This window comes from Choloepus didactylus, chromosome 2, assembly GCF_015220235.1.
Source record: "Choloepus didactylus isolate mChoDid1 chromosome 2, mChoDid1.pri, whole genome shotgun sequence".
Taxonomy (NCBI): Eukaryota; Metazoa; Chordata; class Mammalia; order Pilosa; family Megalonychidae; genus Choloepus; species Choloepus didactylus.
The window spans coordinates 17,818,690-17,839,699 of NC_051308.1; the positions used below are offsets into that span (position 1 = coordinate 17,818,690).

At 33.9% G+C, this 21,010-nt stretch overlaps 1 protein-coding gene across 2 annotated transcripts in view; it reads left to right on the forward strand.

The window, feature by feature from the left end:
- The window catches only part of MAP3K21 (mitogen-activated protein kinase kinase kinase 21), a 55,368-nt gene that overhangs the window by 24,089 nt on the left and 10,269 nt on the right, over positions 1-21,010 (forward strand). For both annotated transcript variants that reach the window (XR_005214484.1, XM_037821080.1), the window contains exons 5-6: positions 7,371-7,611; positions 15,654-15,776. Coding sequence is in view for 1 of the 2 variants with exons in the window: in XM_037821080.1 (XP_037677008.1) it covers positions 7,371-7,611; positions 15,654-15,776 (364 nt within the window). In the remaining variant the exon portion in view is untranslated. The remainder of the gene's footprint in view (positions 1-7,370; positions 7,612-15,653; positions 15,777-21,010) is intronic.

Below are 21,010 nucleotides of genomic sequence, written 5' to 3' on the forward strand. Positions count from 1 at the left end.
GAAGGATAGCTTGTTGGGAAGTTAATTCAGTTAGCATGAGTCTCTTCTTGAATTGTGACAGATGACTATAATGGACATTGAGAAATCCCAAATTCAAGGCATGGTTCTGTGCTACCATTGTAGTATTTATTTTTCAAGATTTTTTTTTTTTTTAATAGTACTTGAACATTTTGGTGAAGCAAGGTTTTCTCTTGTCTCAAGTGTATAATAGTTCAGTAAGTTAAATTCTTCTGTTGTATGTGCAATAAATGTCTGGGGTAAAGTGCACCATTGCAAGTTATTGATAACATTTATAAAGCCATATAATATTCTAGGGAGAAATAAAACAGAATTCTTTTTTAGGTAGGGATATTAATTTGCTTAAGTAAATAGTCCATTGTTTATTCCAATTTCTGACACTGAAACACAAACTGTGGTATAGCTGGGAGTCATTCTTCCATTTTAAGGTTACTTTGACTTTGCACTACATCTCTAAACTTTCACCTTAACCCTAACACTGAAAACCTACAGCCAACCTGAGTCCAAAGGATAACAAGTTGTAGTTTGAATGCATATGCACAAACATTTCCTGAGCTACTATATATAATATAGACTTCATCTATTCACCCTCTCTCCTTAAGTGGCTTACTTCTGTTATCACTGCTAAACTGGATGTTAATACAAGGTATGTTATAGGCATTCCCCAGAAAACTATTTGTTTCCCAGAGCTTCATTTTTAAAATGTACCTGTGGAGAAATTGTTCTGAGTTTCATTGTTAAAACTTTTTTCAGCAAACATGTACTGTGTGCTGAGAATAATGCTAGAACCCTAAGATACAAAGAGGAATGTGGCGATCTTTATCCCTGAATGTTATTTTGAATGCCAGGCTGAGAATTTGGATCATGTTGATAAGTTTTAAAAAAGGTGTTGGATGTGATATCTTGACCACATTCTCAGAACAAAAATGGAATTCAGAAGCTCTGCTTTATTCCCCTTCCCCCTTCCACTAAAAGAACTGCTTCCCATTCTACTTCCTTATTTGTGATAATAGGATTACTGTTTTCTCAGATACCCTATCTCAAGGGTCTTTTAAGATGTGGTGGTCTTGTAAGTGACAAAGACCATCAATGATCACTGCCCTCCTCCATGCTGTCCTCACCCCCACCTGGACTCCTGCAACAGCAGAAGAGGCTCTGCATCTAGTCTTGCCCCCTAATCTGTTCCCATTACCAATGCCAGAGATCCTTCTGAAATGCAAATTTGATCATCCTTGCTTCAATGACTAACTCCTTTTCCTGACTCACTTTTCTACTATCTTCAGCCATACTGAATTTTTTTCAGTTCCTCTGATGCCATGCTCTTGACTTTTGGCCTTTGCACATTTCTTTCCTCTGTTGAGAAATCCATCATCTCCCTAGCCTTTATCCCCATCCCATGATTGCTGGCTCCTTTATCCTTAGTTGTTCTCTTACTTCTCTTAACTCTGCTGCATCAGATAAACTGTTGTGCTATCAAAGCACCCCGTAATCCCCCTGTCATGGCACCAAATCATGCATTGTTATTACACTTCCTCATTTAATTGTTCTTTGTCCACCTTTTTTGCTAGGTGGTTAGTTCACAAGCTGTACTGTTTCATTCTTTTTTCATTTGCATCCACAGTACTGAACACAGTACTTGGCATATAGTAGGCATGAAATAAATACATTAAATAAACCTAAGTGCAGTTTGGTAATATGCTCCTGATGTGTCTTTTTTTTTTCCAGTTCAGTTTTATTGAGATATATTCACATGCCATACAGTCATCCATAGTGTACAATCAGTTGTTCACAGTGCCATCATATAGCTGTGCATTCATCACCAAAATCAATTTTTGAACATTTTCATTACCCCAAAAAATAAAAAATAAGAATAAAAATACAAGTGAAGAAGAATACTCAAAAAATCCCATCTTCCCATCCACCTTATTATTCATTTAATTCTTGTTCCCATTTTTCTACTTATCTGTCCATACACTGGATAAAGGGAGTAGGAGCCACAAGGTTTTCACAATCACACAATCACACCATGTAGGCTACATAGTTATACAATCATCTTCAAGAATCAAGGCTACTGGGTTGCAGTTCAACAGTTTCAGGTATTTCCTTCTAACTATTCCAATACACTAATAACTAAAAGGGGATATCTATATAATGCATAAGAATAACCTCCAAAATGACCTCTCGACTCCATTTGAAATCTCTCAGCCACTGAAATTTTATTTCATTTCTCTTCTCCCTTTTGGTCAAGAAGATTTTCTCAATCCCATGATGCTGGGTCCAGGCTCATCCCCAGGAGTCATGACTCATATTGTCAGGGAGACTTACACCCTGGGAATCATGTCCCACGTAGGGGGAGGGTAGTGAGTTCACCTGGTGAGTGGGCTTAGGCCTGATGTGTATTTTAACAGTTGAGAGACATTAGCAATTGTTATTACTTGAAGTGAAAAGGGAATTCACAAATGTATAAATGTTATGAATCCTATTATGAATCTTATGATACAAAAGAGGCATACAACTCGGCTGTTTAACTTCTGGTTATATATTCTTGAGAAAGTCACTTGTGTATACAAGGAAATGTACTAAAGATTGTTCACTTAAGCATTGTTTGAAATAGTGAAAAACTGGAAACAACCCCAATATCCATTAATAGGAGAGTAGATGGTTATAAAATGAAAATCTGTACAGCAGTTAAAATGAATGAACACTAGCTACATGTTTCAATATAGAAAAATCTCAAACACGATATTGGGTGAAGAAAAAAGGAAGTTGCAGAAAAAGTTACAGTATATACCTTTTATATGAATTTTAAAAAACATATAAAACAATACTAGTCAAATGAACTAAAGGACTGAAAGTATAGATGGGGAAAAGAGACACAGCAACTTAAGAAAATCAGTTAGATCTGAAGAGGGAGAGAGGGAAGGAGAGAAATAGGATCAGAATATGGTGTAAAAGGGGCTGGAACAGACCTGAAACAAATATGGTAAAACCTGAAGCTATTAAATGTTGGTTGTGAATGCATAGATGTATGTTATTCTTTCTAATTAGAGTATATTTTAAATATATATATATTTCATAATTTAAGAGGATTAAAGGTTAGCGAGAAATATAGAAACTGCAAGTCATTATTTCAAGTAATAGACTTACAAGTAATTCACTCTCTTCCTCAGACTTTTCAGTATTTTCTACCTTTAAAAACATAAAACAGGTAAATGCAGTCTTAGGCCCTGACTCCCTTAATAAATATATAGAGTTCATGTAATAAAAAATAATCAAATTTTACTCTGCTCAGGTCATAGCCACAGTATTGTGTTTGATTGTGGGCACCATGTTATAAAGAGCCCCGAAAGAGGAGGAGAATGGAAATCTGAATGCACAGAACAGCTGAGTAATTTGAAGCAGAAGGGGATGGGGAATGCAGTGGCTGTCCTCAGATACTGGAAGAACTTTCAAGTAGATGAAGGAGAAAAAATGTTTCAAGTTATTCCAGAACTCAGACGTAGAAACTCTTGGGTGAAATGCTCCAGGGATTCACATTTGGTCTCCAAATCAGTAACACTTAGAGCTGTTTAGCAGTAAAGCAAGACTACTCATCAGGTTTTCTGCTTTTTTCATTCAAGCAACTGAAGCAGAGACTGAAGTGGATATTTATATGGGATTCTAAAAATATATAATAGATCCACCCCTCCCTTTTTTTATATTAAATCTTTTGTGAAGTGCCACCATCTCTAGCAGTCTAGTGTAGTGGTTGAAATCAAGGCCTCTGGAGTCAGACAGCCTGACTGGAATTCCTGCTTCACCGCTTGCTAGCTGTGTGGCCTCCAACTCTACATTACTCTCTCTGGTGTCTTCTCATTACTAAAATGATATTAGTAATACACTCTACCTCAGGGTTTTTGTTAAAGTCACATCAGTTAATATATGCAAAGTGCATAGAACAGTGCCTGTTACTTAGTAAGTGCTAAATGTTTGTCTGAATTTTAAAAAATGGTTGATTTGATGGAAGCTTGGGCAGGTTCTGCTACCATCACCTCATACTTCCTGCATTCCCCGGCCCAGTCACTTCAGGGGAAAACAGGCACTGAGGAATAATGCTTAAAGATCACTCACTGGATTACGTTTTAAAATACTGCAGTTCTTTGGAGGATTACTATCAATAATATTGATATATTGATATTAGTGTTATGTTTCTTGGAAACTTTAATAATTTTTGTCGAATTAGAAGGGTAAGGAAAAGATTCTGAATTTTTTTAACACTTCCCTAAATAATTTTCAGGAATTCTAAAACTAGATATTTACTAGCAAAAACAAAAAAGACTTTGTGGAATGGAAGAGGACTGAGGAAAAATAGAACTTAAAATCACAGAATTTAAAATTTGGTAGTGATGTTAGTAATTAATTACTGTTATTTTTAACTATTTTTAGTTCATTTTAGTTTACTTCTAATTATTGATACTTATTTATGAAACTACAGGATATAGGCATATCCAATAAATTCCTACTGTATGTGGTATTCAAATCAAAGTATGCTTCAAGAGTGGAAGTCCACTGTCTGTCCATTTTGAGGTTTATAGTAGTTTCTTTGTTATTCTTTCTATTGGTTTTTGAGCTGATAGTGGTGTGTGTCTTTTCCTTTTTATCTGATTTTTGTGTTCTGGTCCATGAACTACATTATTTCTGTATCTTCAAGCCTTTTGATTTACAATTAAAGAATACATAATGCTATTTTGCTTAAAGGTTTCTAATTGCCTCTTTGTTGATGGAGTAAAAAAAGCAGTCTACATGCTCTATCTCCCTTTCTTGTTCATTGATTACTTAAGGTAGGAGGCATCAGACTTGGAATTAATGGTCAGTAACTTGGCTATGTTCTGTGTTATTCAGTAAACTGTAGCCTCCTTAGATACTGGTTCCTCCCCAAATTCCTGGCTTCTTATCTCCGTGTGTCTGACTTTGCCCCTGTGTGCATGCACCTGCCTTTGAACCACTTATGAAGGCATGTTACTGTTAATGATTAACATCTGTTGCCAGGAATCTGGATTTTCCATTACTAGAATGGCCTGTGCCAAGCAATTAAACAAATATTACTGCTAGTCATCTCATCAACTAAAAGAATTTTTGTCTGTTTCATAATTTCCAAGGATTCAAAAGGTTTCTAATACCCCAGAACTTTTTTCTTTTACTTTTGAATGTTTACAAGGCATTCAGAAGGAAGATTACTTGTGCTACTTTCTCTTTGATCTTTTTTTTTTTCCTCTTATAAAGTCTCAAGCAAGTATTTTTATTATTATTATTCATAAAGTCCTTGTAAGAGGATTTACATTTTAGCTTGGGACCTGGAATTAAAAATGTTTTCTTACTCAATTACTGTGGTAGTAGCACACAAAAAGCCTAACTGAATTTGTTGCCCATATCTCTTGCACATGCCATATCACTTAACAATAGCTAATTGGATTAATATCAATACCATTGAAAAGTAGTATCTTAACAAAAGGTTAGACAATAATGAGTAAGAGTAGGAAGTTGATGGGAATTATCCTCTCCAAATTCATGAAAATAAAATATCCTATTTGGACAAACTCATTAGGGAAGACTACCAGCTAAAAAAGGGTTTACAGAATTATTTTAAACACGTAGTATTTTTTCTTTTATTTTCAAGTAATAACAGTTTATATCTGGCAAAGTGTAGTGAAATACTGAGCTGCTAAAAATCAGCTGATACATATTAGCAGAAATTATTTGAATATCAATTGTTCTTAAGTAAACCTTTCTTGTGCAATTTTGTGCAGTTTGTTTAGAAAAAATAAATTTAAAGAAGGTTTTAAAGGTAAATTTCAGTCCTCTTTGGTAGATTTATCATAAATTTAGAATTAGTTTGATCCAATAAGTAAACTTCTTTGTTGATAGTGCTCCCCAGTCTCTTTTTCCTGTTGCCATATTTATTTGTGAGAGGACAGTCTTCTGTGTTTATTTACTTTTATGATAATTGTGCTGACAGATTTAAATTACTCTTTGAGCCTATCAGTAAAAAGTCCAAGGGATTAGTAGATTTGAATTGGCATTATAGACCCTTTGGTGCCAGTTTCCTCTGTAAACTTCCATCTTATGTGGTAGTTTTTCATGGATTAATATTCTTGAGTTGGGCCTATTAAAGTGTGGTCTACTTATATAAAGCAAGGAAATGTCTGGACAAAGCTCAGTTCATAGCTCAATTCATGATTAACATTCCATCTGAGAAAGTATCTACAGTGTCTAACAAAGATTTTGGTATTCTAGTATTCTAAAACTAAATTAGTCTGGAGCAGTATAAATAAAAGCTTATAAATATATTGATTTCTATGCCAGTGCTTGATTTATTAGCTGGATAATCTAGAACAGAAAGTAGTTCAACACTAAAAGGAATATCCATGTCTCTGTTAAAGAGCAACATAATTTGGAGAAATTAAAAAAGAATGGGAATATGATTTTAAAACTTTGTAGAGTTCTCTATTTTACTGTTGCATAATTTGTTCCTAATAGGAATGAAACCTTCATTTATAGATTGTATATTTCTCAGCAGTTCAATTCTAAAACCAAAAATCAAGAGAAAGTTAAACTTTAATCACCAGTATCATGACAGAAGAGCTTTTGTAAATTTATTCATAAGATCTGTGTGTAAAGTGATACTTTCCATTCATCCCTGTGATCCTGAAAAATTCTTTGTATTTAGCTTATAATTTAAGAAGTTCGTATTTTCATTTCTGATGGGCTTCAGCTGATTCCTCACAATTAGTTTTGTTTTTTACATTAATCTCTCTACCAAAATGTTGTAATCTCTAAGCAATACCCTAAGGAAGTCCCTAAATAAAGAAATCTGAACTGTAATCCTTTGTAGATGGAATAACTATTCTTTAGTTAAGTCATTTTTAACTTTGGCTTCATTTTAAAATGGGTCATTCACAGTCATACTTTGTTGCTATGTATTAATATACGGTTTACATGCTGGGTGATTATAAAGGCTACAGATGAAGAGGAGAGAAATGTTATAGTGAGTTTTAAAAATTTTGTTAGGCCTCTTTTAGGGTCATAAAACTAAAAGAGCAAGATGGAGCCTGTGAAAGGCTTTGGTTTTAGTCTAAATTAATCCTATGCTGAAAAGGTTTTAGCTCTGATTTCCTTAACTGCAAAGGGCTTCGTCCTATAAGGACTTGAATGACCAGCTGGATGTACAGAGGAAGGGGAAATTTCAACTTCTCAGTTGTGCAAGAGACTCAAGTGGCTAGGGGGAGTGAGTGTCATATTGAAATAAATAATAGCCAACAAATGTCATTCTTCCTAATGTGAATAATTCATCTAGGTGTAAATCTTTGTCTTAGGAGCTGCGCTCACGTGAAGAGGAGCTAACTCGAGCAGCTCTGCAGCAGAAGTCTCAGGAAGAATTGCTAAAACGTCGTGAGCAGCAACTTGCAGAACGAGAGATTGATGTACTAGAACGGGAGCTTAACATTTTGATATTCCAGTTAAATCAGGAGAAGCCTAATGTGAAAAAGAGGAAGGGGAAGTTTAAGAGAAGTCGTTTAAAACTCAAAGATGGACATCGAATCAGTTTACCTTCAGGTATGATTTTCTTGTTAACGTCTCGTAAAGATTTTTGCATGTCATCCTTTTAATTAGCTTCTTTGTTTCATCAGAACTGGAAAGAAATGAGCAAAGGAGACTTTTAAGACATTAATGAATAAATATCTCTTTAGTGTTTACTTCAATTCATGTTAATAATATAATGACCTAATTAGTTATCATGCATGAAACAACATAAAGGAAACAACATTGTACATTTTACTAAATAACTGTCAGCATACTTTCATATTAATGGATTAATTGATTTACTCCTTCAGATATTGAAGTGGGATTTTCTTTTAGTTGAATTGCACTGAACTAACATTATGTAGCACTGTGAAAGTCTGGACAACAAAACTATTGATATGTTTTGGCATCTGGTAATTGAGCTCATTTGGGATGCTGATATTGTTAGCAACTTCAGCAAAATATATCAAGTACTTCCATTTTATTGCTGGTTCCATCTGAGGGTTAAAATCCTTGAGGTATAAAAATGAACCAGTAAATCTATGGAAGCTTTTAAAACCATTTGTAAAACATGACAATAACATAAAAGGACTACATGTGTTAGGAAAACTAAACAAAATTAAAAATAGCTTGCATATATTAACTCAATAAATTAAATTCTTTTATATTATGTGTGTTATATTTGATTTAAGGAAAAACCAAATGCCCCCACTTTACTTTGTGATTCTTTAATACCAGGGAACAATGCTGACAGAAAAAGAGCAAGCTGTGCTTTATAGAAAGTGTATTAAACATCTATATTACATCTATCTTGGCATCTATATGTGTGTGTGTGTGTGTGTGTGTGTATAGTATTTATTAGCGTGCACTTAATGTATTCTAGTATTTTCCTAAGATATCTGTTAATGGCATAGAAACTTGATTTAATGGTACCTGACAGTTTCTGTTTTATATGAAGTGTATATCGGTTGTCTTGTAAAATGCTTATTACAAAATACTGGAAGCCTAGAAGCATACTGTGACTTTTTAGGCTACTGCAGAAGTCCACAGTTAATCAGAAAATTGCTGGGAAGTGGTAGTCATGCTTATGTAGTATACATTGTTGATTATTTGAATCAATGAGATGAGAGTAGACTGTGGTTTATATAAATTCTACCTTCAGCCTCTGGAAAAAAATATGTTTTCACGATCTTTTCAGGTTTTTGCCTTTAACTGAAGTGTAACTTGGAGGACCACTGATTAGACTGACTTGTGTATCAGTCAGCCATCATTAAAAATATGATATTTTATTTATGATGGACTACATGTGTTAGGAAAACTAAACAAAATTAAAAATAGCAAGCATATATTAACTCAATAAATTAAATTCTTTTATATTATGTGTGTTATATTTGATTTAAGGCAAAACCAAATGCCCCCACTTTACAATGATGAAGCTTCTACTTTCAAGTACAGATGTTAGGAAAATTCACAGAGACACTAGAATTGAATTTTCTTCCAGTTCTTAGTTATATCAGCTTTTTTCGTCTGTTTTGTGACCATGTTATCATAATTAACATTTATTGTTTCCCTTGGGGAAACAGAAGGTGGTTAATGATAGATTGATGGAAAAGGAAGTAAACTTGAAAGAAAAAAATTAAACCAGTCCAGTAATTCTTTAATGTCCAATGGTAGAGTTATTAAATAAAATATCTCAGAATTTCTGATGTCAAACTTTCACTCTTGCTTTTCTTCCCAAGTGTTCTTCAGCTAATACCTTTGTTCAAAACAGACATATATATATATATATATATATATATATTTTTTTTTTTTTTTACTATTTTTGCCAGATTTATTTTTTTCTTTCTATTTGATTTATTTTTCAGAGAACAGAGGGAATATTTTAGTTACACATTAATTTGCCTTATGGCAATTAAAAAGATTCCAGTTAAAATATCACCCGAAAAATCTACTGCTATAATACTAATCCGTCATGAAAAAATAAAATTCTGCTTCTGGAATTTAGCGTTACAGTTATATCTTTTACCCACAAGATGGTGTTACATTGTCGTCATATTGGTACCAATATTGAAGTTTTACATTGTCTCATTACAAACCCCAACGCTATCCCATTCCTGCCCCCCCCCCCATACACATGCACATATTTTCTTGCACAATATCCCAGTTAGGGCAGACATCCAAAAAGAAGAATGATAACTGTAAAAATAATTATTTTTTTCCATCTGGTATTTTTCTTGGTAGAGAAGTAAAAGCAATTGTTTGTAACTTAATTTCAAAGGAGTTAGTTCAATTCTATGTTATCACCTGCTAGACAGTTCTTTGAAGAATAAAATTTTGTTTAAAATAATGTTTAATAGTACACTATTAAGGAATAAATATCTGACAGGTAATAGAACAGTGATGCTTTGCTTTCAGGGAATTGCCTTACAAAATCACCCCCTTTTCAGGATTTTTCCCTATGTATAACTAGCTTAAAAAGAATTTCTCAGAAACATTTGAGACTTAGAACTGGCCCTTAATATTTTTATCTGCAAAAATTTCAAAGGTTTATTAAATGTGATTAATTTGATTTCATTTGTAATTTTGTCCTTGAGAATCATTGATGATAATTTTTAATCCTATGGTTGTTTATAGCTATAGTGACTTACTGCATAAAACTCAAATGTAGTTATTCCTGCTGGAATTCCTTCATGACTGGCTCCAAAGAAGGGAGATTAATTCTTATAAAACGAGACAGCATAATCTAGGACAATAGTTTTTAAATTACACTTTGGAAAATATAGGTTTTTTTTTTTTTTTTTGGAATTTGTAAAGAAAAAGTGTGGTCATGGTGGATATTTTTATATTGTTACTGCTTTATATCACTCATTCTTTATTCTGCTTATTTCAAGCCAAATTTGTGCTTCCAGTGTATGTACAAATAGGGCAAGGAGGTTTTAAAACCTCCAAAAGTTGTTTGTCTCTGAAACAGTGGTATTATAACTTCAACTACTTCAAACGTCTAAACAGCCTGCAAAGGTCGACTGTCTAACATGTATGAGTGTGAGAGTGAGTGTGTTCATGTATGTAGGGGAGAAGAAGTACTAAGAGATACCTGACAAGAATTCTCTAAGGAATACTACTACTTTTAGTGCAAAAATGATTATTTCTTTAAGGCTATATTAGCTTTAATAAAATGTAAATATTACCAATAAAAATACAAATACAGGTTTTATTCAAAAGCCAGTGGATCGCATAACAATCTGCCATGAATAAATAGTTTGAGAACTATTAACCTAACATGTACAAAAACAATCGAATGTCAGCCACAGTTACTTAACAGTTTAGTTTTAATCTTCCTAAATATAAAATTGAGACAGAATCAACCTTTCCCTGCTTCACAGAGACAAAGATATTTATAATGATGAGTTGGGATTTTTGTTTTTAATTAAAGTACTTAGACTTTTTCAGAAGTTCAGAAGCACTCTGAATCATAGGTATTGTTAAAACCCAGTGTTTTAACCTTGAATACTCATCCTTAACTTTAGTAATGTTCCATGCTGTTTACCCAACCTGTATCACATCTCTTCTCCTATCATTTATTACAGATGATGTATCATTCATTACAGATGATGTGTCAATCAAATACTGTAGCTTCTTATATTCTAGCTCTGAAGCATGGAAGAGCATGCCCACCTTCTGCTTTAGAATAAAGGGCTTATCTTGCTGTAAAAATTCATGGAGAATTTGCTTCTATAGTGTTACAACAAATCACAAGGCTAACTGAACCTTTATAAATTACTTCAGTCTAAAATAAACTGTTTCATATCTTAGGATAAGACACTTTGTTTTACCACCACCCCAACCTTCCACCACATTCAGTCAGTCATCAAGTCCTGTGGAACAGTTTTCTCACATCCTTCTTATACTTAAAGTACCCTTTTTAAATTTTTCGTAATGTCTTTTTTGGTCTAGTGAAGACTCCTATTTGGTACTTCATTTCTATTTGTTTTGTCTTCCAAACCACCCTCCACCCTGATATACTTTTCTCAGCAATTAACTTTAAGCATCCGTTTGATAATGTTGAAAAACGTTGCATAATGTTCTCATTCAACAAACAGTTGGCGATCCATAGGTATACCAAGTACTAAAGGAAACAATAAACAAAATAAATATAGTCTTTGCCCTCATGTTACTTATAATCTTAGAGAAAATATTCATTCCACAAAGATTTACTAAACACCTTCGATGTGCAAGGTCCTCTGCTAGTTTGGAGGGAAATAGAGCAGTGATGGAGACTGTAATGGTCCCTGCCCTTATTATATTGGGAGTGGTGATGTAATTGAAGTCAATGTTTAAAAAACTAATTAGTAACTTTCTGTAATAATTAACTGCTATGAGGGAAAAGTCATATGACAGTGATTAGCAGAGAGTTGTAACCTGGTCTAAGGGGATCATAGAAGGCTTCTGAAAGAAATGATGTTTGAGTTGGGACTTGAAGTAGGAATTTACAAAATCTAGAGAGAGGAGGAAGAGAAGAAAATGTGCAGAGAGCCTCTGCAAAGAAAGCTTGGTTTCTTGCAGGAACTAAAAAAAAGTCAAATGGTTTAGACCAAGGGTAAGCAAACTAGGCCCCACAGGCTAAATCTGGCCTTCCACTTGTTTTGTATAGCTCATGAAACTAAGAATGGTTTTTATACTTGTAAATAATTGGGGAAAACTCAAAAGAAGAATACTATTTCATGACATATGAACATTATATGAAATTTCAGTTTCCATAAATAAAGTTTTTTTCTTGTACATTTTCAGCCTTTACTAACTTTTTTTGTATTGTGGTGAAATTTACGTAACATAAAAACCATTTAACCATTTTAAATGAACAATTCTGTGACATTAGGTACATTGACAGTATTGTGTAACTTTCACCACTGTCTATTTCCAGAATATTGTCATCATCCCAATCCAAAACTCATACCTATTAAGCAATAGTTCCCATGTTCCCCCATACCCCTCACTCCTGGTAACCACTATTCTGCTTTCCCTCTCTATGAATTTGCTTATCTAAGTATTTCTTATAAGAGAAATCATACAATATTTATCCTTCTCTGTCTGGCATATTTCATACACCATGATGTCTTCAAGGTGCATCAATATTGTTGCTTGTATCAGCACTTCATTCCTTCGTATGGTTGAAGAATATTCCTTTGTATAGATATTCCACATTTTATTTATCCATTCATCTGTTGAAGGGGACTTGAGTTGCTTTCACCTTTTGGATATTGTGAATAATGCTGATATGGATATTGATGTAAAAATACCTGTTTGAGTCCCTATTTTCAGTTCTTTTGGATAGATACTTAGAAGTGGGATTGCGGGTTCATAATATGGTAATTCTATGTTTAATTTTCTGAGGAGCTGCCAAACCATATTCCACAGCATCAACACCATTATACATTCCCATGAGCAATGTATGAGGGTTCCTATTTCTCTGCATTCTCACCATGCTTGTTATTTTCTGTTTTTTAAATAACTGCCCTGTTAATGGGTGTGAAGGGTACCTCATTGTAGTATTTATTGATTTGCATTTTGCTAGTGGCTAGTGATGTTGAGCATATTTTCATGTGCTTATTGGCTATTTGTATATCTTCTTTGTAGAAATGTCTGTTCATCTCCTCTGTTTTTAAATTGGGTTGTTTGTCTTTTTGTTGTTGAGTTGAAGGAGTTCATTATATATTCTATATACTAAACCTTATCAGATATATGGTTTCGAAAAATTTTCTCCCAGGTTCATGCTTTTTGGTGTAAGATCTAAGAATCCATTTGCTAATACAAAAATGAAGTTTTATTGGATCACATTCTTTTGTGTATTGCTTATGGATGCTTTTACGCTACAATGGCAGAGTTGAGCAGTTGTGACAGATACCACATAGCCCACAAACCGTGAAATAGTTACTATCTGGATTTTTACAGAAAACATATGCTGATCACTGGTTTAAGCCAAGGTGAGTGAGGGGAGAATGGGGTAAGATGAGGCTGGAGCAGTGGGACAAACTCAGACTCGGATTTGCAGGGGCTCTATTAAGATTTTGATCTATAACTGAAGGATAATGAGAAGACTTGTAAGGATTTTTTTTTTTTTATTAAATTCAGTTTTACTGAAATACATTCACACACCATACAATCATCCATGATATACAATCCACTGTGCACAGTATGATAACATAGTTATGCGTTCATCACCACAATCTATCTCTGAACATTTTCCTTACATCAGAAAGAACCAGAACAAGAATAAAAAATAAAAGTGAAAAAAGAACACCCAAATCATCCCCCCGTCCCACCCCATTTGTCCTTTAGTTTTTATCCCCATTCCTCCACTCATCCATACACTAGATAAAGGGGGTGTGATCCACAAGGTCTTCACAATCACACTGTCACCTCTTGTAATCTACATTATTATATAGTTGGAGAAGACTTTGAAGGATTTTAAGCAGGGGAATGACATGGTCAGGCTTGCATTTTAAAAAATGCATCTGGCTATTGTGAGGTGAATCAGTAGGGCCAAAAGGGGATATGAAGAAGTGTAGCAGTCTAAGCATGAAATGACAGTGGAAGTGGAGATGGAGAGAATAAAAAGAATAATTTTTATTGAGCATTCGTTATGTCCTGAACCCCATGCTTAGTACTGTCTGTACTTCATATTTAATTTTCATAGGAGTCCTATTAAGTAGGAATAATTATTTTTCCCATTTTTATGAATGGGAGATTTAGAAAGGTTAAGTCACATTTCCAAATTTCAGATGGCTAAATAAGTGATAGAACTGTTAACTCCAGGGCCTGGAATATAAATTTCTGTTCAGTAACTCTGAGAAGAATATATAACATGGGATTTACAAGATATTTTGTGGTTTGATTGGATAAGGACCGTCAAAGAGAAGGTGATAACAACAAGAATTTTCAGATTTCTAGCATGACCAATTGGATAGCTGTCTTCACCTACCAAATTCCAACTCCTCTTCATCTCAAATACCAGGTGGTTCTTTAAAGTTCTTAAGAGTATAATTTTCAAAAAGGTAAATTATAGCTCTCATGCAAGTATAAAATGAGCACATATCAAAGATTTTATTTGACTCATTAATTAATAAGGGAACCAGTTAAAACTGGTTCAGATGAAAATCTAGGGAGGTATTTATGAGCAATTTATTAAAGGACTCTTAGGATTAGATTGCTGGGTTAAATACAAACCTGCCTAATGCACATTAAAGTAATAAACCGTAACCTTTGGGATTATCTTTTTCACCAAATAATTTGCATGCTCACCAGACAAAATCTGCAAGTTAACCTCTGCCCCTTAAGAGAGATGTAAAAATAGCCCAGTCAATAGAAAATCAAAGGTTAAGCTCAGACTGCACTGAAAGAACATCCAGTAATTTATTTTGCCTATTTCCAAGTTGGAGATAATTTTCCTGACAGTTTACAAAGTTTTCCCAGACACTCTCCTCTTCCCTCTGGTAATACTACTCTTCCATATATTCTCATAATGCATGGCATTATCTCTGCCATGACAATATACTATCTTACAGTTAGGTAACAAAGGGTGCATTTCCTGTTTTAATCACAGCAGCAACCGTGTGAGATACTGTTATTCCCACCTAAAAGGTTAAGGAGACAGGCTCTGAGATGTTCTTTACTTGTTCAAGGTACACAGTATATTAGTGACAGAACCAGTACTCATTTAAATCCATCACCTCTTGTTCCAGTATTTTTTAAAACCATGTCATAATGAAGGTAACTCCTTCTTTCCAGAAGATTCTATGTTCTTCAAGGGTTGAAGTAATATTTTACTTTTCTGTCTGTGTGTGTGTGCGCGCGTGCGCACATCTCACTGTACCTAGCATATCATAAACTTTGAATCATTATTTGTTGACTTGAACCCTGAATTGAAGATAGGTGAAATTAAGAAACAGACTCTGAAATATTCTTCATATGTACTGTCTTGCAATTTTTGCTTTTATTTCTATGTACTAAAGACGTGGATTTGAAAATAACTTAAAACTGTAAAATTTCAATTCTTAACTTTTTCCCTTATCCAACAGATTTCCAGCACAAAATAACTGTGCAGGCTTCTCCCAACTTGGACAAACGAAGAAGTTTGAACAGTAACAGTTCTAGTCCACCAAGTAGCCCTACAATAATTCCCCGACTCCGAGCTATACAGTGTAAGTCTTCTGTTTTGAACCGGCACAAGAGTCTTAGGAATTTATATATGTCATTTGCCTGGCTTGGATGCAAATTAAGCATACATATTTTTTTCATAGGTTGTAAGTACATGAAATTTAATAAATGTCACAACTATTTGAAAAACAAAATTGGTCTTAGGTTTCCTTAGAGAGTCTAATTTTCTTATGCTCACAATAAATGAATTTCAGATAAGATGCATTTGGTAATATGACCAGGCCACAAAGTAGAAGGTGAAATACGCTCTCTTAAGACATTTTGTTAAACACTTGCATGCAGAATTAGAATAGCCTAATTATGTTAGTAGCACATTATGGAGATTTTGAAAGATGAAATCAGGAATTCAAGATTGCTTCCATTTTTTCTCTTTGTTTTGTGAGGAAGAAATATTTCACATTTTGGATTTAACTTTAATCGACTTTAGGTTTGACCAACTTAATGCCAGAAAATGCTACATAGTATTTTGGTTTTAGAATGTTCAACTTTATGGAGAAAATACATGTAGCTAATTTGCCTTGCCCCTTGGAACTGTAATTGTTTCAATTAGACCCTGAATAAAACTTCAGTAGGGTGAAATAAAATTATTGATTTTTTCAAACATGGGTTCATATAAACCCAAAAAATAGCCCACACCCAAGAAGAATGTGATTAATATTTATGTATGTAAAGAAGTACCTGGTAATCATCCCAAATTATTATATTAAATCATTAATTTAGATCTCCTTTCCTCACCAAAACTTTAATCTCTACTACCATAACATCCTTTTTTTTTTCCCTCTAATTTGGCCTGCAGTCAATTTCATTTTTTTACCCTCTTTTTGGTAATGAAAATCTTGGCACTAGCAGACATTTTTTTTTTTTTTTTTTAAACTCCAGGGCCCAGTCTCTTCACGTTTAAAGAGAAATGTAGTCTAAATAAGAGCAAAATCTTAGAACTTCAAGTACCATTATTTGCTTATAACTAATTTATCTTTCTGGGAATGTATTTTTCATAAAACAATATTTTGTACCTTGCTTTTGGCTAGACAGGGTAAGGGTTTAATTAAAAGAACAAAAAATGACATCAGGTCTTATCTCACAGCTGTGGTGAGGGGGCAAGTGATACGTCTTGAGCCTCCTTTATTTTCAGCTGTTTCTCTGTCCTCCCTTGTTGACTTCATATTCTTCAATTGTGATTATCAGCCTCAGTGAAATATGGAAGTTACTCCTGAACAGGCCTGACTGGGCACAAGATTTATACTAACTAAACTGAATACTTCTAGGATTTCAAACAAATTCTAACACTGGAGGGTTGAAATGAAACCAGTTTAGGGAGCATCCTCACTTCCCCCAAACAGCAAGCACCTTAGCATTTGTTCTCTGAAGTAATAAAGTTATGAACAACAGCTGCCTACCCAATGAAAATATTCTAATCCAAATATTCTAAACAGGACCAGCTTTATGAATAGGAACTGTTCAAGAACTTTAGAATAGGAACTCTATCCGGAATCTTGATCATCTTTCTGACTCCAGCTGCTCTAACAGCTTACTCGTCTTCACTTGTGTGTCTTCTCTGTTACTAGCTTGCATAGAAGTCCCATTTTTTCTCCACAATTTAATATAGCATGGCAATTAAGAGTAGAGGCTCTGGAACCAAACTATCCGAGACTGAATCCCACCTCTGACCCTTGCTACTCTGTGACTCTGGACAAGTTTACTTAACCTTGTCATGTCTCAGATTCTGTTTCTGTAAATTGGGAATAATAATAATAATAGGTTTTAAGGGGTTAATGTATATAAAGCACTTAAATAGTGCCTGGCACATGTTAAAAGCTCCATACATGGTGTCAATTATTACTATCATTATTTTTATTATTATTATTTCTCTGAAGCTCTTTGTGGACTAAAGGTCTCTCACTTGTCTGCCTTTTATAGTACCAGCTTATATTCGTTGTGAAGATTTTTCCTCTTTCAAATGGATAATGATACATTTATAAAGACAGGATTTAGGAAAATGGGTTTCTTTCACTGTGAGTTGAAGAAGTTGTCTGGCATATTTCCTCTGGACAAAAGATGGGGAAATGTTAGTAAACTTGAGCGAGAAAAGTTGATTCTAAAACCATCTAAAATGCAAAAAAACTTAAACTGTAGGAAAGAGAGATGGGAATCAATTGAATAAAATGGAACAAAAAAGAGATTACCCCAAAGATTGGTTAAAGAATACCACAAAAAGGGCCTTACAATATAAGAATGACTGGACTAAAGCGTGGGTATTTCACCATTATGCAAAGAATCATTGTCTGCTAAAGAGTGCACCATATCCATCTAACATTTGCACAAAATATTTGTTTTCTTATAACTTCCTCTGGCTTACTCTAAGTATTATGCAATGGCATATTAAGGGCACCCTTCTTTTTAAGAAATAGAATTCACTAATCCTCTGAGAATTTTAAGTTTCAGAGTATAGTCTAACAGTTGATGTCTTAAAGCAATGGCAAAAAACACACCTTTTTCCCTATTGTTTAATAGAATTGAATAGTGGAAAAGTAAATCACACAACCTTCTTTTATTTCAGGAACCTGCCACTATTACCCATCCTTGGCATATTTTTCCAATAACAGAGTATCATAATGGATAGTAAACTTATAGCACTTAGTTTTCCAAAGAGGTGATACAATCTGAATATATTGGTAACCTTACTCTCCCCCATTCCACCCTGCCCTACTTCACAAAAAAAAAAAAAAGAAAACTTGGCTGACTATAGTGACAAGTCTGTGATCAGCTAAGAAAAGTAAAAATATTAAATTGTAAGTTTCATAAAGGCAGAGGCCATGTCTCATTTGTTCAACATAACATATACCTACCATACAGCAGTTTATAGCAATATAGTGATTGTTAATATCCATTGAGCCACTTACTATGTTCCAGGGACTATTCTAATTTGTTTCCATGTATTACTTCTATTAAGTCTCAAAACCACCTCATCAGATAGATACCATTATCATCCCCAAATGAGGCATAGAAAGGTTATAAACTTGATCTAAGTCTGTAACTATAAGTGGTGAGGCTAGAATCTCAAGAGCATGGAGTCTTCACTATACCTTTTCTAGCCTTTTAGTACAGTAAATGTTCAATAATGTTGATGGGGAAAAAAATGATAGCAAATCAAGAGAGGGAGGAAAGTAGGGAGAGAGGAGGAAGGAAGAGAGAGAGAGAGCGTGACAGGGAAAGAAAAAGACTGGGAACATTCGGGTCTAACTGAAGGAGAGACAGAAGACAGAGAGAAGGAGTAGGGATAGACCAAGGAAACTAGACACGAAGACCACAAGAGAGAGGCCCTTTGAGATGAACTCAGGAAGGGAAATCATACCTTATCACCAAACACCTTTGCTACCACTGTCAACCATCTTTCTGATAATTGTCGTGGAGCATGAATTCAAGCCATGATTGTAAATCATCTCCCAACTATGTTTAGTTAGTTCAATGGTGTTTTGAGCAATAAATTTTATTTACTTGAAAAAATAAACTTAATAGATATTTCTATATTCAGTATCATAGAGAATGTGCAAATCTGAAAGCCTTTTTCCCATTGACTTTGAAACTTACAAAAAAGGCTGTAAACACACAATTTTTACACTCCTTATTTGTGAAGAGTTAAGTAGGAAGAAATAGGTAAGTCAGAAGTTCTTTATTTCAAAAAATTTAAAGATTGGGACTAAAAGAGAGAAATAAAACTTTCTGTTTTATCCCTAGCTCTCTGTAGTTTCTTTGGAGTGGAGGCAGAAACTCCACACTTGTATTACTTTGCTCTTTGTCTGCATGCTTTTAATATCAGTTTTTTGAGAGAGAAGGAGTGTTGGAGTCCCCAGCTACAATTGTGTATTTTATGCTTAAATACAACTTAAAAATGCTGTCAAAACCAAGTACAGAAACCTCAAAATTCAAGCCTAGTGTCTGGAAGTATTTTATCTTTAGCCTCAAATCTTGTTCTAGAAATTTATTATCTGAAGTGAAGATAAAGCTCTTAAAAAAATAAAAGTGTGCTTAGGGATATTAAGGATACATGTATATATATATTTAGTTGTATGAATGGACAAAGTGATAGATTTCAGAAATAATTCATATAAAATTATTAAATGCTTCCCCTTAGTGTTAGGTAAACAACATTTAGACATTTGTTTAATCAATACAGCTTTTAAAAAAGCATTTAATGATATAATTAATAATTACAACTCTCATCTACTGAGATCTTACCATGGGCTAGTCACTGTATTTGGTGTTAAACCTTTGTTGTCTAACATTCACTTGCTTATTTAATCTTCACAACACCTAAAAGGGAAGTAGTATTAGCCCCATTTTACACTGAAGATCCAGAGTTATCTAGGTAATTTTTGATATCTGACTATAAAGCTTTCCTTTTCTTATGCTTTATATTTTCCAACTTGTCTTCCCCTAACCTTAGAATAAGAGAATTTAATTAGGTGGTATGGAATAAAATGCACTCAAGGCTTTTGAAGATGTGGGTTCTGTTCTTGCTTAATTTTTTTTAAATATAAAATACTTCAGCTTCTTCATGAACTTTGGTTATACAGAACTTAGATGTAGAAGTGTTGACTTTCTCTAAAATACTATTTTATGATTCTTTTTACTATTTGCTTTTTTTAATAAAAATTCAAAGATATTAAAATAGCTAATGGACGTTTTATTTAGTTGGGCTACATTGAAAGCTTTTACTGTATTTTTAAAAGAATGATCAAAAAGTAGTGGACAGTTGTTGATTCAAAATTAATTTTTGTGGTATAAGACTTTGCATTCCCTTTACAGCCACGTAACTGAAATGCACTGATTCTCAAGTGTAAAGGCTATTGACTCCATTATTAAACTATATTGAAATCATTTTGTGTTAAACATGTACTTTAAAAATAATAGCTTTACATAGCACTGCAATATTCAAAGCACTTACACAGACACAAACCTTTATTTTCTCACAACCCTCTGAGTTAAGCAAGTCACATGGTATCATTGCACTTTTACAAATAAGGAAATTAAATGTGAGAACATGGTGCTAGGTATGGGACCATCAGCAGGTAAGTTGTGTAGCTGAAATAAACTCAGGTCTAGTAAGTCCCTAGTCCATTCCTCTCTAATTCTACTATAACCTCTTCTAATAGAAAGCACGAACAAATTATTCAAGATTGTCAGCGTTTTTTATTCACACACATACACACATATATAT